The sequence below is a fragment of the Rhinolophus ferrumequinum genome, chromosome 7 (genome assembly GCF_004115265.2).
Source record: "Rhinolophus ferrumequinum isolate MPI-CBG mRhiFer1 chromosome 7, mRhiFer1_v1.p, whole genome shotgun sequence".
NCBI lineage: Eukaryota > Metazoa > Chordata > Mammalia > Chiroptera > Rhinolophidae > Rhinolophus > Rhinolophus ferrumequinum.
Genome location: NC_046290.1, coordinates 53,138,019 through 53,163,850, shown reverse-complemented (window position 1 = coordinate 53,163,850; position 25,832 = coordinate 53,138,019). Strand labels below are relative to the sequence as shown.

The 25,832-nt window shown below is 37.9% G+C and overlaps 1 protein-coding gene across 1 annotated transcript; it reads right to left on the bottom strand.

The window, feature by feature from the left end:
- Positions 1 to 1,250: 1,250 nt before the first annotated feature.
- Positions 1,251 to 22,678, bottom strand: LOC117025027 (V-type proton ATPase subunit S1-like protein). Its single transcript, XM_033110795.1, has 7 exons — positions 22,551 to 22,678; positions 17,476 to 17,516; positions 17,145 to 17,203; positions 15,351 to 15,586; positions 9,646 to 9,696; positions 6,470 to 6,710; positions 1,251 to 2,533 (listed from the first exon to the last, which is right to left on the bottom strand). The coding sequence occupies exons 1-7, from the start codon at positions 22,643 to 22,645 to the stop codon at positions 2,231 to 2,233; spliced, it is 1,026 nt and encodes a 341-aa protein (XP_032966686.1). The 5' UTR covers positions 22,646 to 22,678; the 3' UTR covers positions 1,251 to 2,230.
- Positions 22,679 to 25,832: the final 3,154 nt, after the last annotated feature.

Sequence of the window (25,832 nt, the reverse complement as noted above, 5' to 3'; positions counted from 1 at the left end):
GAAAAGTGGCACCTACTAGCCAGATAACTAGTTCTGGCAAGGCCATCAAAGGGTTTGCAAGTAGGGCAGGAAGAGATTCATCTCTCGGGGGTTGCTTCTGCTGGCAAGAAAAACTTAGTGGAGTATGGGGGTTCAACATTCTTAAAGTCATCTAAATTCTCCCAAAAGTTACCGTTCCGATTTCAAGGTTCCTCTCTTTCATAACCAATGCCCTCATGTTCATATAAGAGACGTAGAAAGGCTGTGAATTCCACCTGCAATGCAGTTTACCAATTTGTTTACCAATTTGCAGGATCAGACCTGGATCTGAGTTTCAACTATGTCAGTCCTTTGACAAGAGGTAAGAGCTCCTTACAGATCCTTATAGATCTGCCCCAGGCCTTTGACCACACCTTGAGCTGCTAAGCTAAGATCTTGAGCTATTATTTTCTTTCTATAAGCTCTCCGGCGCAGATAGAAAGCCAGCCTATTCTACAGTGTATCTCCCATACCTGGGGTGACTATACATCCCAGTTTGCATGGCACCACCCTCTTCACGTCTGTTATCTTGGAATTGTTGACAGTCCCTTTCACCTTCAAAAGTGTCACAGTTTGAATAATGAATTATGCTTGCCCTACATGTACCTATAGCCCATCACATCAACCATTTATACCGCCAATGGACAACCAAAGCAACACAGTGAAAATCAAACTGTTTCATTACGGAATGATGTGGGCTTTCAGTTTCCTATTCCCTAATGCTAACAGAATCCCCACTGGTTTTAAGCCAGAGTCAGATAATCAATCCTAGATTCCCATTTTTTTGAAGGTCTGTTCCCTGCAATCATCTTTGGTACTAATAAGTACATAAATCAAGACTCTTAGTTGTAGACTACAGAATCTCCTCTAGGTATTCAAACACAAAGGAATTCACTATAGAGTTTTAGGAGCTTCCAGAATTCTGCAAGGGCTGGAAGCAAACCTACATTCATGGCCAAGAATAACGCAGCCAGAAGAAATGTCCAACAGGAGACTGTTCTATCAGAAACCCCATAGCCATTGTCATTTGCTCATTGGCATCTAAGATGGCAACAGACTGTGGACCCATCCACACAGCTGCAGAGAAGATCCCATTTCTCTGTGCATGATCCCCAACCCTACATAGCTCCTATCTGCATTCTAAGTTTTAGGCTGGAGTGTCTCTTAGGAGAACCAAGGTCACGTGCGGAACCCTAGTTAGGGAAATGCAGTGTACTTTTTGTACTTAAGATCTCTTTAACACAGAAGACATAGCAGAGAAGCTTTGGTGAGGATAAAGAGTGAGCCAATCTTCAGTATCTGCTGGGAACTGGAAAAGATAATGGGAAAATCCAGATTGAAGAAAGTGGTAGTAAGAAGATTAGTGGTGCTTCCAGAACTTCTAATAAGAAGAGTTTAGGAGACACTCTTATTGGAAGGGGGTTTAGGGGATTTGCCTTAAAGCTGTGTTTGCAAAGCAAGCACACTGTTTTTACTTAGCTCAGATGTTTATTTCAAGTGGTACTCAGGAGAGCTAACAGAGGTCTAAATCAGACAAATGAGACAAACCTTGGCACTACGACCAGAAGGGAAAGGGAGATACTACCAAGGTCATCACCCCTACCTCACAGATTGAACTGGGCTGCCTGAAGAGCAAAGTGAATGACAAAAAAAGCCCTTGAATGAAGTGTTCTACCATTTTGACAGGTGTAGCCTCTAAACAGTTCTGTGAAAGAGGAAAAAAAAAAGTTTATATTTAAAGACAAAATTGTGACCTAATTTCTGAAAAATGGGAACTATGTTACAAGGTATTTTTAAATCTGGAACATCCAGATAACCTTGTATTCATTTTTTCTACATTTATCACATGCAAACTGGCAACAGGCAAGAAGGACCAAGTGTGTTTTCCCTTCTTCATATTGCATCTTTATTTTTTTGTGTGAGTCTCTAACTTGAAACATCACTTTGCTTTCAAGGTAGCTTTGGGGCAATGAACGATCATATTTATTTTTGTGGGATTCCTGAGAATTCCCTTTTCATTGCCCTGAGTCTATCTATGTAGGTGAGTGGATGCTTGAAAATGTATTTTGTGCATGTATTTCCTTTTTTTTTTTTTTTCTTTAAATCAAGCCATTTGGTGAAAACCTTGTATCACAAGTCGAACAGCACAGACTAGAAACAACTCTTTTTGGAGACCACTGTGGACTCTGTAAGGGAGACGGGGCTTGTGCTGCTAAACATACATTTTGCAGATCGGTTGGCTTCTCAGTTCGTAGCATTCAACTCCCTGGCTCCTCAGCAGCTCCTTCTCTTCTGCTGCGTCTCCAGCTTTCAACTGGGGGACGTGGGCCGGAGAGGCGATGAAATCGTAGTGCCGGTCCAGATAGCGCAGGAAGGTGAGCATGTGCAGGGCGTAGGCCAGGACCAGCAGCAGGATCAGGGCCGTGGCCAGGCCAATCAGAATGGCTGGTGAGAAGGAAGGGGCACAGTCTCGGGCCTCGGCGAAGCGTCCGTCCTTCATGGGAAAGCCTTGGATCTGCCAGGAGAAGGAGCAGAGCTGACGTGACATATTCTCTCTCTTCCGAGATCTTCCCAGTTGGGTTGGGGGTTCTGAACCCCTGATGAGGCAAATTTAAGATATTGTGACCACTTTTGCTGAATAATTTAAACGCATGATCTCACAAATGTGAGTGTGCTTATGGAACAGTGAAACTTAATTTTAAATCAAGACTGACCTAGAAACTCCTCTAGGATGTATGACTGTCAGAATTAAGAGGCCCATGAAATTCAAGGCTATTAAATAAAACTTGTTTTCATCTGTTTCTTAGAAATGTTCTCGTTCATCTCAAACCACAACTGCTGCAGTATCTCTTAAAATTTGAACGCACTCAAAATTTTGTGTCTTAGTATCGATGTCCCAAAGAGTTTTAAGTCTCGGTTTTTCTGCCTTTGATTCTGTTGACAGGAATGAGACAGAAAGAGTCTTTTAAGGCAAGATATCATGATTCTCAATGAGGTAAAATGGAAAATAATAAAAGCTCACACCACTTATGGAGGGTTTTTCTTTTTTTGTGTATCAGACATGGCTTTAACTCATTTAATATTTACTTGTACAAGAGCCTGTAAATTACTGTTTTATCCCTACCTTATGGAGAAGGACAATGAGGCACAAAGTTAAGTAACTTGTCCAGAATCACACAGCACTAAGTGCAGTAAAGCAACATCTCAAACAGCGTCAGAGTTACGCCTCAGTTTACTACTCCAGAACTGCTACTGTGTTCTGTCTCTTCTTCCTCCCGTCACCTCTTTATCAGTCGTGCTCTACAGATGTGGTACTGATTTTGGGAAGAGCTGTATATCAACCCCTCCTCCTGTCCTATCCAGAGAACAGAAAAGAAAGCTTTCCCATATGTGAAGATGAAGTGCTTTAATTACTGGGAACCAGGAGAGGTTCAAATTGACAACTGGCCCAGTATCTAAATACTGTCACAATGAAAGAAACAAGGCTACAGAGCAACTACTCTAAACGACAGCAATCATTTGCGGAAGGCAGCCCCCACATTTAGCTGGCTTTTAGAAAATAACTCTGTACTGCATCACTTTATTCAGTCACCCAGTTGGATTTAAAGGAATACAACAGAAAATTCAATTATCCACGAGTGCTTTACTGAGAACTCGTTTTTATGACTTAAGCAGGCCCAGTACCGTTTCCCCGAAAATAAGACCTAGCCGGACAATCAGCTCTAATGTGTCTTTTGGAGCAAAAATTAATAAAAGACCCGGTATCATATTATATATTATATTATATAAGACCCAGGTTTATACTAATTTTTGCTCCAAAAGACGCAGTAGAGCTGATTGTCTAGCTAGGTCTTATTTGGGGGGAAACACGTAACACTTTTCCATGCTAAAATGATTGTAGCCACCCATCACGCCATATACGTTAGGGGCCTTTCTCACCCAATTGTCTAGGCTCTAGACTGAATCCAAAACAGATTCTGAAGGAGATTCTTGGCCTGGCTCCTGAGATCCTTGGCCTGCCCCCTTCATGAAAAGGCAAAGTGGCCTCATCTTTAGAGTAGTGCCTGAAGAGTCAAGCTCTTAGTTATAAAAGCTGGCCTCAATTAATGCTGCAAATCCAGCCAAAGAGAATGTCCTCACACTGACTGCCATGTAATTCTTAACAAGACTTGGTTAAGAACAGTATCTGTGGAGAATGCCTGAAGGATATGTTGTCCGTCCCTTTTCTGGACTAGAGAGCCAAGTACGCTGTATCCAGCCCACAGGTGTGTTTTGTTTGGCCCAGAGTTCTGAACACCCTGACAACTTCCTGTAAGAATCCAGATTTCTAGCTTCTACTGACAAGTCAAAAGATCCAGCAACACTGGGCCGGCATTCCCACAAAGCAAAACTTAGCTGGAGTTGAATAACATACGCTCCTTGTGATGCTGGCTACGCTTTGCCACAGTCCCCAGCTGGCATACCTGAGACATCTGAGTGTGCCATGCATGTGACATCACTCACTCCATGCTTTATTTCTGGAGTACGCCAGATCAGCAAAGCAGCCTATGTGGGATACTGCCTTCTGTATACATCCCTCAGCCACCATCACCTCTCGCTTGGGCTGAGTTTGCATTCTGCCATCTGCTTCCATTAAGGTGTTTTAACAAGGCCCACCTCTGACACCCAATGCTGTGCTCACTGTAGGGCTGCTGTCCAAACTATCGGCACATGCTGCACAACACTGGGATGGACGGACTTCTCGCAAGCACATTTTCAGTAGTCTTATGGACCCCATGGACATGTAACTGGATGATGATTCTTTCTTATGCTGACTGCTCCAAAGTTTCAGAGCCAAGTTACTGAGCCACCCCCAGCCAGGGTGGACAGATGGCCTCGTGGTTTTATATACCAACTTCACCAGTGATTCTAACTGCTCTTTTCTTCCTTTGTTTTTCTTAGCCTTATGTCTTCGCCTATTTTGCAAAGTTATCTTTCTTGTAGTGTGTCTATAAGTCACCATAAATCATTTCTGGAACAGGGTGGAGGCATAAATCAGTGAATGCCTCTGTTCTAGTTAGATGAGATTGTGGGTGAATTATTCCTTGTTTTCATTATTATTGCCCCATTGCCCTTCCTGCCTGCCTCTCTTTTAAGGGGCAAGAGAGAGAAATATATATATATATATATATTTATATATATAATATATATATAATATATATATATATACACACATATACATGCCTTTGGAGCTAGACAGTCCAGAATTCAAATTCTGCTTCTACCATTTACCAGCTATATAATTTTGAAAAATTATGTAATCATTAGAGCTTTAATTACCTCATTTGTAAAACAGGGATGATAATAGCTACCTTGCAGCATTATGATACATTTGGAAGACAAATATATAAAATAACACCACAGTGCTGACACACAAGAGGAGGCTCACAGTGGTAGTTATTATTTATCCATGCCTGCCACGGTCCTGGGGTTGCCGCATAAATTAGGCCGTGAATTCTTTACATCCATAAGGATATTGAAATTCAGAAATTGAAAATTGTAAAGGTGAAGTAATTTGCCCAGGTGGCTGAGAAGTAATTTTGAACCAGGTTTGTCGGGCTCTAAAATGCAAGTTCCTTCCATCCCCAAGCTGCATCTCATCAATACCACACCTCTCCAAGCTTGGGGGAGGCATGTAAATACATATATAAAAATATACTTATTATATATTAAATATATATAAATATACATATATACACAGATATGTGAACTTCCATTTATATATGGGAAAGATTGTCAAGTGCCCATAAAAGGGATAAGTGTGCCTGCTATGTATTTCAGTGAGTTAGAAGAGCAAGTTAAAGCTTTTTTTACAGGTAAACAGGACAGAGGAACTTGACAGATGTCTCTCAGCCTGACATTCTAAGGGTGAAAAGAACCTCTTATGCCCCCATGCCTTTCCCCAAATATTTTCAAGAGGATCTTTGAGATATTTTTGACTCCCTGGCTGACAGTTCCATTCCTACGCTAACTGCCAAAGCTGTCACTCACACTACAGATGTACTTCTTATCTGCCCCGATAGGATCACTGCTGCACTCCCTGAAGGAAATAAAATAATTGTCTGATAATTCCTCTCCCTAGAAGGGCCTCGCACTCTTGGAAGTGTCAGTCACTGGGCTTCAGGCCACGGCTTCATTCCGGCTTAGATTGCTGGCATTCCTCCCTGATAATTATTAGTGACTGCATAAAACTGACTGTGAAAGCTAGAGGGGTGTGGGGTATGCAGGAAGACGAAACTATTCTCTTCCATTTCAGACCTTAGAGGAGAAAGAAAAAATTACCAACATTATTTTAAAGGTACCCACTCCTTTCTTTCCCTTAAACACCTATGATTCAATCTCAGGTGTTTTCACACAAACACTGAGTTTCTTTGGCACCAAACACATAGGATCATATGTTTTAGTTTATTACCTGGAAATCAACAAAAGTGACCTCCCACAGGCTTGACATATCATCCGTCTCACTGGGCAACAAGAGGGCATCATATCGCCGCAGGCTACTGACATGCTGGCAGTGGTAGGAATGACTTGTCAGAGCATAGATGCCAGTTGCGTTAAAAGTTGCTTGGATTGAATTATTAAAGATAATCTCGACTCGGTGCAGACTAAACCAGCTCTGCATGGGCAATCTGTTGTAACTGGTAAGGGTGAATCTGAAAATGATCATAAAACAGTATTACCCCCAAAGCTCTTTTACATTTGCTGACACAGGACGTCCTCTATGAACAGTACAATTGCGCCCTCTTTTGGCAGGTAGTAGAAGTGGCTCCAAGAGAGCCTTTCACTTTGGTTCTGAACAAGAAGAGCTTCCTGCTGAGTGGGAATGAAAGCAAATGAAAAGGCAGCCCACAAAAGTGAGCAATACAATTGCTACAAAAGGAAAAACACAGAAAGCTCAGCTTTTTTCTGTTTTTTTTTGTTTTGTTTTGTTTAGTTTAGTTTTTAAGAGAAATACTACTATTTTTTTAACGAATAACATGCAAAGACTAAAGTGTTAAAAAAAAAAGTCTATCGCAGTGTTTCTCAAAGTGTGGTCCCAGGACCCCTCGAACTTTGTTTAAAACTGCACTTTTCAGAAACCCTGAGGATAGAATCCTCCAGGTGAATTTGAGGTACAACACTTTTTAGGCCTTTTGTTCTAGAGGGTGATGGATCCTACCCACCTGCAATCCATTTCTTTTTATTTTATTTTTCCATTATTAGCTCCAAGTGTACAAAACAACATAATGATTAGACATTTACACTCCTCACAAAGTGATAACCCCAACAAGTCTACTACCCATCTGACACCATATGTAGCTATTGCAATACCATTGACTATATTCCCTATGCTATACTTTACATCTCATGAATATATATATTTATTTTTAATTATAGTTGACATTCAATATTATTTTATATTAGTTTTAGGTGGCTTTTTTCTGTTTTAGAGTTACCATTTGATTTTATTTTTGCAAAACGACTGATAAAAACTTAAATGGACATTATTATAGAATTAGTTAAATAAATAATGGTCAAAAATAATAGCAATCACTCTTACTATGTTTCTAGCACCCTTCTACAATTTTTGTGCGTATTTTTTATTTAATCTCCACTACAACACCATGAGAGAGATAATATTATATCCTCACTTTGCAGGTGAGGAATCTAAGACACAGAGGGGTTAAATAAGTGGCAAGTTCACTGTGAGAATAAGTATTGGAGCTGGGCTTTGAATCCAGTCTGGTGACCAGAGCTCTTATTCTTAGCCATTGTGGAATGGAATATTCTCCAAACATAAAAACATTATAATATGCATAGGCCATGATCATTTTTCTCACTAAAAACAAAATGTGTGACTGCACAGAAAAATATTCTGGAAGAATAGAGATCAAAATGTTAATAGTGATTACAAATGGTGGTTGGATTATGGGTGATTTTCATTTTTCTTTTTATAAGTCAATTTTTCTGACTTTTCTGTTGTCAATAGACATGTTACTTTGTCTTAGTTCGGGCTTCTACAGAAGCAGACCCCGAGATAACAATGTGAATACAGGAAATATTTTTGGAAGGTGACCCCAAATTTATTTGGGTATTTAGTCATTCAAAATATGTAGAACAAAGAGAAGAGAAATAACAAAAGAACGTAAGGCAGCCAGAAATAACCTATTATTAAGCGAGTTTCCACAGTGGGCAAATCGGGCTAAATGCCCATGGGGGACCATGGCAGCCAGAGTAAAATGCATGCCTGAGTTATGTCATCTGAGGGTGAGGGAGCTGGGGTACTTATACACCTCTCTCAGTCACTGGGTGAGGGCTGTTGGGGTAGGGAGGGAGGCAGTGGGCCCCTTTGGCCAGTGAAAACCTCTAGACAAGAAAGACTGGCGATTGAAAGTTGAGTTGGTGGACTACAGTCCTCTCAAATGGAAATGTCTGAGGGGCTATAGATGGAGTACTGACAGTGTTTGCCACATTATCATCAAAAAAAAATCATAAATCTATTTTCCTTTTTGGAAAAAGATATGATTTGAATAAAAAATATTCCCCATTGTATATCAAACAGATATGTTATGTGTTTAGTCATGCTGTAGGATTCTATTTTTCTTACAAAGTTTCTCTGAAAGGTGACGGCATGCATTTTTCTCTGTTATGATTAGTTAAACATTTGTGTCCTGTGATGTGTAGGCAAGTGTTTTGAGGAGAGAGCTTTCCAAGGCTAAACGTGGGGAACACTAGGTTAATCAAATTTAGCAAGCGCAACAACCTTTCTAAAGAGCCTGCCTTCAAAGAAACCTTAATATACAAATTTACACTGTGAATCTCCAAGAGGAGCACATGGTGTGCAGTCTCTCTCAAACATGTTTGATCACAGAATGCCTCTTCTGGGGAATCTTAGAAATATTTTCACAGAGCCGAAGTATTTCACAGAACACAGCTAAGGAAAGACTGCCCTAACACATTCTGCTGGTTTTCAAGTAATGTTAAAGGCACAGCTGCTACCTCTACTAAAAGACTGGTCTTATAGGAAAGGAAACATTATATTTTTATAATAATAATAAAAAAAAATTAATGCCTTCAAATTGCTGCCCTCTTCAGAGCAGTTCCTAACTGCTTGGATAAACTACTGTTGGCAGATGCATCCTTCCATACATAAACACAGAAAAATGTAAGCCTTTGCTGACTGTCTGCTGGGGAATTCAGCTAACAGACACGTTTTCATTATTGTTAAATGATGTGTGATTCACTGTAAGGAGCTGTACAGAAAATAACTTCAAACCAGAGCCTCAGCCCTTGGAGCTTTAAATATATTTTATTCTTTGCTCAGAGGTAAAGGGTAACACATTCTCACATTCATGTGTTCATGCGTTCTCCAGGTCCATAACTGAGGAAACCATAGATGCCTTCGTAAAAACCAAAGAAAGTGTTACTATAGAATCCCATCACATAACGCGACTGACTTTTCAGTGTAATTAGGTAGATGTGACATCTCACATGTCAGTGCCTAGCACATTGTGGGCGCTTGATACTTACATGTTGAATGAACACATTATATGGAGCTAATCTGAATTGCTGAACCTATGATACTCCAAAGTGGTATCCAATACCTACCTTATACTGAGACCTTTGGGATTTTCAGCATCACCAAACTTCAGAGACAACCTAAAAAAACAGAAACAATACAGTCTATCAAAATAAGGATAACCCTTACTTCACATTATATTCGAAGATTACCTCAAAATTACCTAAATGCAACAAATAAAACTACAAAAGTTATAAAAGAAACATAGGAAAACATTTTTGCAATCTTGGGTAGGCAATGGTTTCTTGAAAAAACACAAAAGCGTGAACCATTAAAAGAACGGATAAATTGTACTTTGTTAAATTCAAAAAAGTTTGCTCTTCAAAAGGCACTATTAAGAAAGCAAAAAAGGCAAGCCACAGAATGGCAGAAAGTATTCACAACACATACATAATGAACTTGTATCTGGAATATAATAAATAACACTAACAACTCAGTAAGAAGACAACCTAACTTAAAACTGGTCAAAAGACAATCACTACACAAAGAAAGATATACAAATAGCCAATAAGTACATGAAAAGATGCTCAGCACCATTAGTCATCAGGAAAATATAAAATAAAACCACTATAAGATACCATGGTATAGTAATCAGAGTGATAAAAACACTTTTAAATACCTACTCTTAACCTTTTAATATCTATATTTATTGACATTTTCTTGAAATTTAACATGAGATTTCCTCATGGCAATAACCACATTGGTTCCCTTTTAACCCAGTTCTTCTCCCTGGCAACATGAAAAGAGCCAGATATCATCCTGCACAAGCTGGGATTACTAATACAGGTGAGGGACACCAAATTATGAACCTGAGAGTTTTTATAGGAGAGAGACCGCAGTCCCCCATCACCTCCTGAGACAGCAGAAACATTGGCTTCCTTAGAGTCAAAAATTTTCCTTGATAAGAGAAAAGGAAAGAATCCTTGGCACATATCTCAGAATACAAGCAGATGAGTTTCATTAGCCTGGACGCAAATAGTGCTCCACAAAGGAAACAAACAGCTGAGGTCTAATACCACGGTGTGTAAATAAATGTCTCCAAAGGGAAGACCAGAAGCTTCCCTGGGCTTCCAAGCCCTGGAATGTCTCCGTGATTCTAAGCTCATTATTCCTTGACGTGTGACCACATTCCTCTGAGGTGGGAAATCTTTTACTAACTCCAAGGCTCATCTTTTAACCCAGGTCCCAGTAAAAAGTGTCCAGAAATTACTAACCACGCAGAAACATAAAATACAGTCCCACACTGACCATACCAAGCGTTGGTAAGGATGGGAAGCAACCGGAACTCTCCTACGGTGCTCTTGGGAAGGTAAACGATAGAACAGCTTCAAAAAACAGGTTGGCAGTTTCTTAAAAAGCTACACACACACACATACTATGTATTCGAGCCATTCCACCCCTAGGTATTTACCGAAGAGAAATGAAAATATGTGTTCCTACAAAGATTTGTACATGAATGCTTACAGCAACTTTATTTGGAAAGTTATCTGAAAACTGGGGGAAGAAACAAATTTCCATCAAGAGGTGAACAGATAGATAAGTTGTGATGTATGCATATGATGAATATCAAAATCATTATGCTAAAGTTAAAGAAGCCAAACTAAAAAGGAGCGCATACTATATGATTATATTTATATAAAATTCTAGAAAATACAAACTAACTTATAATGGTAGAAAGTGAATCAGTGGTTACCTGGAGAGGTGGGAATGGCAGGAGCCATGGTTTTCAAAGGGGCACAAGGAAATTTTTGAGGATGATTAAATGTTTGCTCTCTTGAGTGTGGTGATGGTTTCATGGGTGCACACATATGTCAAAAGTGATTAAATTGTACACTTTCAATATGTGCTGCTTAGTATATTTTATTTATATTTCAATAAAGTTAAAAATAGGAATGATAAAAAGCTAAATAAATAATAGAAATGGGAAAACGTCAAAAATATAAATGCACAAAGGATGACAATGCTATGAGACATTATAATATATAAAAGTTATAACACCTCAGTATACATTATAAAACAAAAAAAAGCAAAAGTAGATAGTTATAACATATCCAATTACAAGCTAGAGAAAAATACCACACGGATGTAATTTCATCAATTTGTTTCCACTTGTCATGAAAGAGAAATGTCAGCGACTGAGCTGAAGTTTATTTTAATACTATTATGGAGGAAAGGTAGGGGGTATTTAAAATAAACCTATAAGTATTTTTATTCCCTAACATCATAAGCTTAGCTACCTTAGAAGCACTCATTTACAAACACTTTATAAGCTAATTTACTCAGTAAAGCAAGTTTTCAAGAGGGACTTTCTCTAACAATATTATAGTAGTCTGTTACAAATTACTGAAAATAAAGAAATAAAATGCATTTATTTAATAGTACTTTATAAATTTGACTGGTCACTTATTCTAACAGAAATTTCTCTAGTTTTTCCAAGGACTTAAAAAGGAACCACTGTGGTTATTGCCAATTTATAGGTACCCATGAACTAGCTCTACAGCTAAGGAACTAAACCCTAAAGCGAAGCGATGCAGAGACTACCCCAATCTCTGCTCCCCTCTCCTCATGGAGCAGCTCAATGGCCTCCGTGCTTGTGGCGCTCCAAGAACTTTCTCCAGCCATCCCGGTTTCATTGAAAACTGTTAACATGCTCTGCTGCAGACTAAAGAACACGAGCCCAGATTTCAACACAGCAAACCGAACGATCATTCAGTGAGACTCTTTTCAGTGCCAAGCACTGCACCATAAGCTGGAAACACAAAGAAATAGCACCTAGCGAGTCACTCAAAAAGGAGCTTCTTTTACTCTTCCAACTGCCTTGCCCTCCCAACTTTCAAAATGGATTCTGAATTCTTCAGAGTGTAAGTGCCTAAATTCAAAACACAGACAGATGCTAGGATTATGCTCTATTTGTAGGGCTTTCAGTATTTAAAAAGACTCCCGTAGCTAATCTGTCTGCCAACAATTTGCCTTTCCCTGAACATTTTGTTTCCAACTGCTAAAATATGGTCATCTGTTTTTTAATCTGTGCTTTTGACCTTCTGTGGTTACGCCTTATGCCTTTCAGGGACTCCCTTTCTGGTTCTTGAGAACAGAAGATTTCCTAACGGCAAAGGATCTCACTACCCTGTTCCATTCTCAGGCATCAGGCACGCTCGGTCTCAGCAGCTGGGCCCTGAATGCCTCCCATCCTGGGAAGCCTCCCACTCGTCCCCTTGGGTGGGCCCTCCAGAAAGCCTGCCTTCACACTCGCCTGAGCGGGACTCCAGGAAGTAGATGCTGCACACTCAGTTCTTGTCCTGAGTACAATTCCAGGGAGGTGACCAAGAAGACAAAAGTCAGGTCCCACCCAATCATTAATGGATTCATTACAAAAATCAAAGCTTCCCTATGCCTCTTCACCAGGTAACTAGACACTATGTTACTCTAGTTAGCGTTAGTATGTTAGGAAGGTAATCAACTGCTTCAAGTAGCACTTGACAAGTTCTCCCAGTTCTCATGCATACGTTTCCTTGTTTGATTTTCCCAGCCGTATGAAATAGGGCTGAGAGAGGAGGTAAAATGTCATGGTTAAAGACGTTTTAGACCCCAGCTCTATTACCGTACAAGCTGCATGATCTTAGCAAGTTGTCCGATCTCTACAAGCCTTGACTTCCTCACTTGGAACATGGGCTAATAACAGCACCCGTGACTCAGGGACTTATTCACAATAGTATTGTGAGGAATAACAGACCTTGTGCCTGTGAAGTCTTGCATGGTACTGGCCCACAGCAGGTGCTCAAGGCCTGTTAACTAACATGATAGATGCCAGAAGCTTTTAAGTTTGATATAGTCCCATTCATTTATTTTAGCTTTTACTTCCCTTGCCTTTGGAGTCAAATTCATAAAATGCTCTTTGAACCCAAGGTCCATAAGTTTAGTACCTATGTTTTCTTCTATGCAGTTTATTGTTTCAGGTCTTTGATCCATTTTGAATTAATTTTGGTACATGGTGACAGATAGCAGTCCAGTTTCATTCTTTTGCAATTCTTTTGCAATTGGTGGCTTTCCAATTCTCCCAGCACCATTTATTGAAGGGGCTGTCTTTTCTCCATTATATTGTTTTTTGCTTCTTTGTCAAAAATTATCTGTCCTTATTTATGTGGGTTTATTTCTGGATTCTCAATTCTATTCCATTGGTCTGTGTGTCTGCTTTTCTGAAATCAATGTAACTTTACTAACAACTGTCACCCCAATAAACTTGAATTTTAAAAAAAACGATAGATGCCATCATCTCCATCTCACAGAGGATGACCCTACGGTGGCTCCAGCTTGTATAGTCACAGAGCTCACTGGCAGAACTGGGACTAGAAGCCAAGTTTTCATGCTTTCTGTCTCTGGGCTCCCAATGATCATCAGGGTCTAACGCCCAGCAAAAAGCTGTGGTGCCCTGATCTTCCCCACAAATATTCTGGGATCAGGAAAAATGGAATCAAGGGTGGTCAGTCAGCTATGGACAGGCAAGATGATCCCCAGGCAATCAGCTTCTCTCTGCACAGCTGACCACAAATAAAGCGCCCTGTAGGGAATTAATTAGAGCCTGAGGAAAAAATCCTGAGTTCTCAGCAGTGCTGGAGTCTCTTTGATAGTTGGGCTGTAACAGAATAAACAAATCTGGGAGGACTCTGGGTGCTTATGCTTACAATTCCCTAATTCCCTAACAAGAGATAGTTATCCTGCATAACAAAATAGTAAAACTTGTAATATAACTTGCAAATTTATATTAATATAATCCATTTTTACCCATCATCAAGAATTTTTAAATGAGAAGTTCAGAAATAAAAGTGTTTCCAGCCAAAGCATATAAATATAAATATAAAAAGAATACACACACACACACACACACACACACACACACACACACAGTATGTTGTGGTTTATACAAAGCATTCTGCCCATCTAAACCAGGCCAGAACAGATTCTTCCAAAAGCCTCCATTATACCAGCAAATGTTGAAACCAAGGAGGTTTATAGAAAGTAAGTGGGACATGCCAGACTTCCTCCCACTGGACCAAAACAAATACAAGCAAAAAACTTCTCTTGGACAACTGAAAAGCAATGAAAGGCGTTGGAAACTGATTTCCTCTTCGAAAGGGATATTTGTTTAATTTGCTTATCTCAAATTGAAAGTAATTATTCTAACCATTTTGAAACATGTTAAAAAATTCTCTGAAATTTGGACATTCAAAGGTATACTTGCACATTTGCAAATATTGTTCCACAACTTCAAAACACTCCCTAGAATCAAACATCTGCCCTGACTAGAGTCAGCCATCTCTGTTTCACCCACTAGAATATGTATGACTCTACTCTGTGATATGTAATTTGCTCCCTGGTGGACGAAAGTACTTTGACACCTCACATTTGGAAGTGATAACACACCTGGAATCCTTTTCTCTTTCTCAGAATGAGTTTGAAAACCTTCAGTTTCAGAGCCTGATTTTCCACCAGGTATTGTAACAATCAGCTAAAGTGATCTGAAGAAAATTACTGGGGGAAAAAATAACAAAATTTTAAAAATTAATTTCTGACTTATTCTTCCATTTTAGACATTAAACATTTCCTCAAAGATGTGTGTCTGAGTCATGTACAGAGGAGCATACTTTTTTTTTTCTGAAATGACAGAAAACTGGACCGTCCAGTTAATAGACTAAAATGGCCCCAAGGGCTTCCTCCAGCGAAATGGTCAACTTACATGGCACTTTCTTCACTGCAATTTGAGTTATGAAGATCCACTGTTGCCTTCTGGCCAAAAGCTTCATCTGTAAGGTCCAGCCAGGTCTGGTTCTTAAATTTAATGGTTATTCTTTTGGTCCAGAAGAGAATGCAGGGAATTCCACCCATGGAGACATTAATGGGGCTATGATGGCTGAATGCATTCCAAGGTTTTTTTCCTAAATGTTCTTGTCTGCTCAGATTGTAGTAGAGGGCCTAATTAACCAAGTAAATAAAATATAAGAGATAAGTTAGTTTCCATAGTACAAGAGACTTCTTGGAAGTAAAAGGTCTAATTCACAACCTGTTGAAACTCTGATCTCTCTAGCTCCAGAGTCCATGTTATTGTGGGACAAAGAAGATGAGTGGACCAGATCATAACAAGCCTAAAATGATAGGTATACCTGAAAGGCACATAAACCCAGTTTCACAACACACCCAAAATGGGAAAGGCCAAATTGTAAAAAAAACCAACTTTGCAAATACCATCAATATAGACTTTAAAAAGTCACTGCTGGGGGACAAAAGAGGGGATGAATTGGTGGAGCACAGCAGGGTTTTAGGGCCTTGAAAACTATGATTCTATATAACACTGTAGTATTATGTGCTATAGAATTCCGTGTAATACTGTGGATAGATATCATCAATTTGTTAAATTTCATAAAATGTACAACACAAGAGTGAATCCTAACGTAAACTATGGACTTTTGTTAATAATAATGTATCAGTATTGGCTCCTCAATTTTAACAAATGTACCACACTAACGCAAGATGTTAAATATAGGAGAAATTGGAGTGTTAGGGATTGAAGGGGTACATGGAAACCTTCTATGCATTTTGTTCAATTTTTATGTAAAGCTATAACTACTCAAAAAAACAATAAAGTCTATTTTTTAAAAATACACCATGCCATGAAACTAATGGTAGTAATCTTGTCAGAAAATAATATCTTAAGACCTCAAATAATGCAGGACTTTAAATAAAGAAATTAACATTCTAAACAAAGGAAACAGGAGATTTTTAGGAATCAAGCATAATTCTCCATCCCATTAATGTCCAACAGAGCATTCTGCAATATTGCATATGTTCTTATCCACAGTGTCCAATGCAGCAGTCACTGACTCTATGTAGCTATTGTGCACTGGAAATGTGGCCAGTGTGACTAAGAAGCTTCATTTTCAATTTTACTTAATATTATTTCATTTGAATTTCAATTTAAATAGCCACATGTAGCTAGTGGCTACTGTCTTGGACAGTGCAGCACCAGGTCATTCCATATACATAAACTAGCAAGGTATTCGAACATCGTTCTACACCTTATGAAACCTTTGCTGATTTCCAGGAAGCCTGAGACAATGCACTTCAGTACCTGACTCTGGAGGTCACAAAGGCAGGTCTGTACCTGAAAGAAGATCACTTATCTAGATCAACTATTCCATACCAGTTACTTCAGTGTATACAAATGAAAGAGAAATTTAACAGGTAGCGGCAATCCAAGCTTGCCAGTAAACCAAAGATAAAGTGGTACTACCGTAATCCTGTTTGGAAAGCAACAAAAGTAAAACTTAATATTGTAATGAAAATTTACAAGAGCAAGTGAAACTTTAGTTTTTTTCTCAACTATAAGATTACCATGATACATTTCCCCACCCAAAGTTCAAGCAAGAATTTTATTTATTAATAGAATCATTTATATTTTCACAGTGGCTCTGACCTGATTGATATGTGTTTTAAATTTTTTGAAATACAATCTAGCTTCCTAACATATTCATACCTGTGTGATTGGTACTGTGAAATTCTGGATTGGTTTCATAACTCCATTATTCTGTTGATCTGTAAAATAAATGACATGAGTACAAAGGGTAAATGTTATCGATCGATTAATGTAATTCAGTGACAATAATATGCTAAGCACTGTGAAATATACCAGACTTGTGAAATATACCGGATTGAGCTTGTTTTGGCTCATAATTTAGAATACACTAGTTTAAGAGATTTTCATATGACAGACTGTTGGTGCAAGCACCAGTATTCCGGGAAGACTGTCACAAACAAAACCATTCCTCAACCCCCCAAAGAATCATAGGAACAATTACAGGTCTTACCATTCTTTACAGCCATTTCTTTATTTGAAGATGTTCGAGAGCTGAAATGAGAACATAATAAAATAAAAAGATGCTTAACAAATAGCTACATTTCAAAATCTATATGAAGTTTTAAGGAGGATATTTGGGTTTATTACATCCCAGCGTAGAAGAGCAGAACATTACCCTGTCAAAACTGTCCACTTTTTAAAAGTGAATTTATGATTTAAAAAGTAACATATGTTCTTCAAAGAAAATATTTTACAGAAAAATTTTATAATACACTGTACTTACTGTTAACATATTAAAGCAAAAAAATTCAACCATTTTTATTGAAAAAACAGACTCAATTGCCATAAAGGTAGTTCTGAAAATTATAAGCTATAATATATATCCTTCCAGTGTTTCACTCTACACACACACACACCCACACACACACACACACACACACACACACACACCCCACATATAATTTCCTTTCTATAAAATTTAAAAACAGATTTTTATAAACGTTGTTTTGGAAACAATTTTTTTTACTTAAAAATATACCACAAATATTTTTTCCATGTTATTACATATTTTTCTGACATAATTTTGAATTCCATGTGGTATTATAACATACAAATGTATCAATTTATTTATCCACATTCGTATTAAATATTTAAGATCTTTACAATTAATAAACAATACTACATTTGAACTTTATTGTGGCTTGTTTGCTCAGACCCCTGAGAAGTTCCTTAAGTTAAATTCCTAGGAGTGAAATTGCCAACTTAGAAGATATACACATCTTTTTATCATGTAACATTGCAAACATACACAAATATAAACAGAAAAGTATGACACTCCCCACCAAATATGTGTCGCCATCATCTAGCTTAGATCCACTGTTTATTAGAGCCTGTGCTTTCCTCTTTCTTGGTTTTCTCCCTTACTTTGCTGGCGTAGCTTCCTGTGAAAGGGTGTGAGAGATACATTTTCTGAATCCTTGCATGATTCTTGTTCTTTATTTTTAGAAGCTAATAGGACATTTTCTTTATCCCAGGCTCCAACATGTTACAAGTACCTTATCTCACAAATATCAACTCAAAATGGATCACAAGAGCTAAATGGAAAGGTAAAACTTTAAAACGTCTAAGAAATTTAATTTCCTGGGTAGTAAAAGTGAGGCTCTGATCAAAGTAATCATATAACTATAATAGCGATATGCTTTAGCCAAAAGATCACTATCTATTTAAATCCCAAGCTCAATAATGCAAGTTAAAAAGTAACTGAACATATGAAAGAAACACTAATGCCTAGACAATACTTCTTGAGGAGCTTCAAGCTTTCTAATATCACCATACACAAACAGGTTTTTAAAATTTCTTTAATTTGAACTTTATTTATTCAAAAATCATATTTCATGATACAGGGTTCAGTATCCAATTTTAAATCTTAATGAACAAAAAAAGAAAATTATGAGATCTGTTTTACCTATATAAGACAAAAAATTATCAAGTCATTTGGAAAGATCTATTTAGCACAAGAGTTCAATGTTTATTGAATAAAAGTATATGAATGAATGAATGAATGAATGAGCCACCATATCATTAATATGCTTAGCTTGAGACTTTGCTCCACTAATTAAAAATTTACATGTATTTACTAATGAAAACCTTTTAGTAGACAACATAGATTTATTTTCTTTTCAATGAATCTATGGTCATGAACATACAATAATGCTGTTATACTTCCTTTTTACATAAACTGTAATTTTGATAGGCCTTGTCCACACCCATAAGACTGAATTAATAAGATTTTATGGGAAGCCATAATCTCAACCAAAGACAAAATATACGCATTTTTGCATCACTACATAATCTCTACACTAAAGCAAGAACTTAAAAATATATATCTGGTTAAAACTATGTGTGTGTGTGTTGGCCCGGCCCAGTGGCTCAGGTGGTTAGAGCTCCATGCTCCTAACTCCGAAGGCTGCCGGTTCGATTCCCACATGGGCCAGTGGGCTCTCAACGACAAGGTTGCCGGTTCGACTCCCGCAAGGGATGGTGGGTTGCGCCCCCTGCAACTAGCAATGGCAACTAGACCTGGAGCTGAGCTGTGCCCTCCACAACTAAGACTGAAAGGGCAACTTGAAGCTGAACAGCACCCTCCACAACTAAGATCGAAAGGACAACAACTTGACTTGGAAAAAAGTCCTGGAAGTGCACACTGTTCCTCAATAAAGTCCTGTTCCCCTTCCCCAATAAAATCTTTAAAAAAAAAAAAAAAAAAAAAAACTATGTGTGTGAACACTGAAAAAAGTAGGTTTAAAAATAATTAAAATTTTTTTATAATTTAATTATTTTTAAAACTACATGTTCAGACTCTTTTCTAAAAAGAGGGATCGCTGCAATACCTGAAAAGGAATCTAGAGCCCTAGGCTTGCAGTGGCTGGTGCCATATTTTTTATTTACCAGGTGTTCATCTCCCACATGTGCCTTCATGAAGGTGAAGGTGAAATAGCTCCATCATGGAAAATCACATTCCCACCATGGCGTACAAAGACCTTGAAAGACCCCAGGCTGCCAGCTATGCTCACCTCATTTTATCTCTCCCCTTTCTGCTTCAGCTATACTAGCATTCTTTAGTTCCCTGTGTAGAGCACCCCTGAAAAATGTGGTTTTATATGACTCAGAATGACTCCATTTCGTATGAGCAAGAATAACTCTATCTTGGACACTGAGTGCTGTGGAAATTCCGCATGAAGATAAACAACTTGTTTATACAAGTAAACAGCCACCAGATGGACAAAGCTGCAGCTGCATGGACTGATAGGAAACATGTCTGTGAGGACTGATAAGGTCATGTCACTCATGTCACATGGCTCCACTGAAGTCCTTAAGAACCCAGGACTTAAACAGCTTGGAGAGCCGGTCTCGACAGAGAGGTGACCACACTGCCACTCTGCTCTGGGGATCCTCCACTCTGCTCTGCTCCACTCAGACTGAACCTCTCTGCCAGACCCACCTCCCAGGCCGCCACCCTTCCTCACTCCACCAGGACTCTGATTGACTTTAGGACTGGTTTGTTACCATTTACTTATGATTATGGCGTGATGTAGCTATTGATGCTAAAGTTGTTGTAGCCCTATGTATGATTAAAGAGCACAGTGAAAGGCATAAGAACTTGTGTGCTCAGTTCTCCACTCATGCCCACAGCAACCACGGATACAGGTTATCCACCCAAGAGCTCGGGCTCCAGGGTACACCAAGGGTCTCTCGTAGGTTAGTCCCACTGACTTGCAGGAAAAGACTGCAGCGCAGACTGTGTACCTAGCAGTCGCTCGCGACATTTCCTGAATGCTTCTTCCCTGATCAGTCTTAGCACCTGCTGTTCCCTCTACCTGAAATGTTCTCCTCTTCCCCCTACATCCTAGTTATTTCCGCCATATTCTCCAGATCACAGATCAGAGATCACTTCCTCATGAACACTGTCCATAACTACTCAGACTAGTAGAGATGCTCGTTATATGTGTTCATAGTCTCCCATACTTTTCTTTCATAGCATGTTTCACAGTTTATTCATAATAATATAATTCATCAATGAGCTCTGCTCAACTAGACTTAAAGTTCCATGAAGGCAGGGACTACATCTGTCTTGTACACCATTGTAGATCCAGCACCTAACAAAGTGGCCAGCTATTTAAAAGTACCAAGTATTAAAAAAATGTGTTACATCCATGAATGAACTAACAAATTAATGAACAAACTTTGAAAGGGAAGTTTGGAAATGGGAGATCACACAGGATGCCATGTGAGGAGAAAAAGATGTCATTTTTGTTTAAGCATAAACCCAAATTGAGGAAGGAATATGTAAAGGAAGAGTGGTGACCCCTACTCTCTCCAAGCTTAGGAAACATATCAGGCTTATAATACACTTGTCCTTCCTAGAGACTTAAGAACCTTGAATTACTCAAAGAGTTGAAAGATACTTTTAATATCGGATCCATGATTTGAAAGAACATTCATAAAACAGCAACTTCTGCTTCCTTCATGATGAATTAGCATGTATTATTAGATTCAAATGATTGTTGATTTGTGTGATTTCTAGGGTTTCTTCTGAACCTAAGATTATTTAAACATTAACCTCGCTTCAAAAGGAGAAATGTGATTTTTATGGTTCTTAGTACATTTTACCAGTGTACTAATATACAAATCAGTTATTTCTGCATAAACCAGGTGAGGAAACATTGTTAAGCTTCAACCACCTAAGGAATACAGGTCACTTATTATTAGAAAGTGCACCTGAAGGAAAGCACTAACTGATTTGGAAACAATGAGGGAAAACAAATAAAAAACACCTGTGCTTATAATTTTTTATCAGTTGGTGACTTAAAGATTCTTTCACATAAGCTTGGCAGATCATCCTGCTTGCCGCTGTCTTTTGTGTTCACACTAAATTCTCTGTTATATTTGTTTAGATGGCACATAATGAATAATTAGGAGATATGACATAAGTTAATTGTTATTCAGATTCTGAATATTATTCCTTATAGATAAATGTCCATATGTTCCCTTATATGATATGGAAAGAAACCAAAAGGACAAAGAAAAACAAAAAAAAATTTTTTGCTTGTTAATTTTAAATAGTATGCACTCCACACAATTACCATCTCCTACCAGTTAAAATGATTTAACACTTTTTCTTTGGGGGAAAGTTATAAATTTCTGAGGTTTAAAATGTTTTCCCTTACTCTCTTCTCACATAATAATGGCAGCAGAAACTGTGAAATGAATATTTACTTGTAAGTATAAAAGAAACCTGACTCATTTTCTCATAGATACATACTTTGGTACGTAATACAATTGTTTCTTGGGTATTTTGAACAAACAACGCTTCCCTCTTATAATAAAGATTATGTTTTTATCCCTTATTTATAAACTCTAGTGCAGTGATTTTAGTAGTTACTGAATGATCTAATCTAGCATATCTATTTTGAATTATATATAAATGTAGTATGCAACAATATAAAGAAATTACAGAACCACCTAATTTCACACTTGCACTGAAGTTAACAGATACATTGCATTAAAAAATATCCAATTACTTACTTTACATTCTTCCTGCCAAGTATCTGGTCCAAAATTAGTGAAAATCCCATGCATAAAAAAATAAGTGAAAAACTAAACAAGATTTTTCTTTCCATTAAGAAATGAATCCGTTTCTTCAAACCAAGTATATCTGTTAACTCATAAATGCAAACAGAGCAGAGGCAGTACTTTTCATGCCATGTGACTGACAACATAGTCAACCAATTAAAAATGCAGCTTTCCTAGGATGTATTATGTGGGGCGGAAGATAGAGAGAGGAACCTGACACTGCTTAATTTGGAGTATAGAGTGAAACCAATGGGTCTATTTAAGTTATTTGATTACTCATCTCAATGAAAGATTATTATGCAGCAGATTTTTATAGAAAATCGGCTAATTAAGTTCTTTTTAGAAATTGGCATTGTTTTGATATGCTAACTCTTAATAAGAACCTGATATTGCTTTTCAGGAAGCTGTTAAGTTCTCCACAAAAATTCAAGAAATGTGTATTATTACATGCATTTTTCAGGTGAATAAAAATCCTGAAACTGACCTAATTTTATATATGTGTCCTAGTTCACATTTTCCGGCTGCATTCATGACTCCCCATTTGCTGAGAAGCATGAGTACTAGTAAAGAGCCCTGGCTGTGGAGTCAGACAGCACTTGAGTGCATCCCAGCGCCAGCCCTGACCAGTTACCCGATTATCAGGCAAGTTACTTTTCCTCCTGAGCCTAGTTTTCTTATCTGCAGAGTGGGGACAAAAGTAATTAACTCAAAGAATTCTCGTGAAGATTAAATGAAGCCCTGAATGGCCAAATCCATCTTGAGAAAGAACAAAACTGGAGGCATCGCACTTCCTGAGTTCAAAACACAGTATAAAGCTAGAGAATTAAAATAGCACAGTACTGGCATAAAGACATACACCAACAGAACAGAATAGAGAGCCTAGAAATCAATCCACACATATACAGTTAACTGATCTTCAACAAGGATGCCAAGAACACACAATGGGGAAAAGACAGTCTCTTCAATAAATGGTGCTAGGAAAACTGAATGTTCATATGCAAAAGAATGATATTGGACCCTTATCTCACACCATACACAAAAATCAACTCAAAATGGATTAAACACTTAAAACCTAGAGGAAAGCATAGGGGAAGAGCTTTATGACATTGGTCTTGGCAATAATTTCATGGATATGACACCAAAGCACAGGCAATAAAAGCAAAAATAGACAACTGGGACTACATCAAACTTAAAAGCTTTTGCATAGCAAAAGAAATAATCAACAGAGTGAAAAGGCAACCTAAAGAATAAGATACAATATTTTCAAAAGGGTTATATCAGAAAATGACTGATAAAGGGTTAATTTCTAAAATATATAAGGAACTCATACAAATCAATAGCAAATAAATAATAGCCTAATTTAAAAATAGGTTAAAGATCTGAATAGACATTTCTCCAAAAAAGACATACAAAGAAATGGCCAACACATATATGAAAAGGTGCTCAATGTCACTAATCATTGGGGAACTGCAAATCAAAACCACAAAGTGGTATCACCTTACCTGTCAAGATGGCTATTATCAAAAGAACAAAAGAAAAGTGTTGGCAAGTATCTTAAGAAATTGGAACCTTTGAACACTGTTGGTGGGAATACAAAATGGTGCAGCTGCTATGGAAAACAATATGGAGATTCTTCAAAAAATTAAAATAGAACTACCATATGATCCAGCAATTGCACTTAAAAGTAATTATCCAAAAGAATTAAAATCAGGATCTCAAAGAGATATTAACACTCACATGTTCACTGCAGCATTCTTCACAACAGCAAAGATGCAGAAACAACCTAAGTACCTGTTGATAGATGAAATGGACAAGAATATGTGACATCATACAATGGAATAGTATTGTGCCTTAAAAAGGGGGGGGGGATTCTGCAATATGTGACAATATGTGCCAGTCACAAATACAACATAATTCCATTTATATGAGGTATCTAAAATAAGCAAATTCATAAAATCCAAGAGTGGAATGGTGGTTGCCAGGGTCTGGGGGGGAGAGCAAATGGGAAGCTGCTAGTCAATGGGCAAAAAGTTTCAGTTAAGCAAGATTAATAAATTCTAGAGATGTGCTGTACAAGATTGTACCTATAGTAACCAATACTTTATTGTAGACTTAAAAGTTTGTTAAGAGGATGGATCTCATGTTAGGTGTTCTTACCACAATAAAATAAAATTTTAAATAAATGAATAAATAAATATCAGAGATAAACATCTTTTCTTACTTCAATGCCTAGCTAAATAAAGAACATCTATTGTTATTCCTTCATTATCAACCTCCAATCCCATCACCGCCCCCACACACAAACCTAAAAAGCACGAATAAAAATAAAAAATAAAATCCCCAAGAGTTAGTTTACATAAAAACATATGATTCAAATGCCACAATAAAGAAAATCCTCCAAAATAAATGTCAGCGCTTTTGGCACAGAACCACTTTGATCTCTTTAAAGGCAAAGTACTGAGAGCTGAAAGGTGCTATTTGTAAGTGACATTTCAGAGATGATGGATTATAGGAAGGCTGGGGACTTGACCCTAAGGAGACACTCCCCTTCCTCATTACCACTTTACACACACACACACACACACACACCATCTTCTAACATGGCGCCTGGCAGCCCGATAGAAAATGAGAGTAAAGGACAATAACTGGGGGAACTGGAGGAATGTAGAGATAAGGAAGTTAATAATAAAAATTATGAAATAGAAAAGGTCACTGTCAACGTGGCATTTCCATGCCCCATCTTATTCCTACTTCCCATCTTATTTCCTTTTCTTTTCTGTTCTTTCATTTCACCAGACTTCGCCCTTCCACTCCCCTTAAGTTCTCTGTTCTTTCCCTGATTCTGTGGAATTTCAAATAGCAAGAAAGTTCTGGACAGGAGTTTAGTCTTAGGCAGGGCTGTCAAATAAAATACAGGATACCCAGTTAAATTTAAATTTCAGATAAACAACAAATAATTTTAATAATAAGTATGCACCATGCAATATTTGGGGCATGCAATACTAAATAATCATCCGTTGCTTATCTGAAATTCAAATTTAACTGGACATCTTGTATTTTTATTTGCTAAATCTGGCAATCCTAGGTTAGGGGCTCTATGCTACTCAAATTTTAATGAACATACAAATCACGTGTGGTTTTCTTAAAATTCAAATTCTAACTCAGTAGGTCTGAGGTGGGACAGGAGCTGCTTTGTTTCCAACAAGCTTCCAGACGCTGCTGATGCTGCTGGCC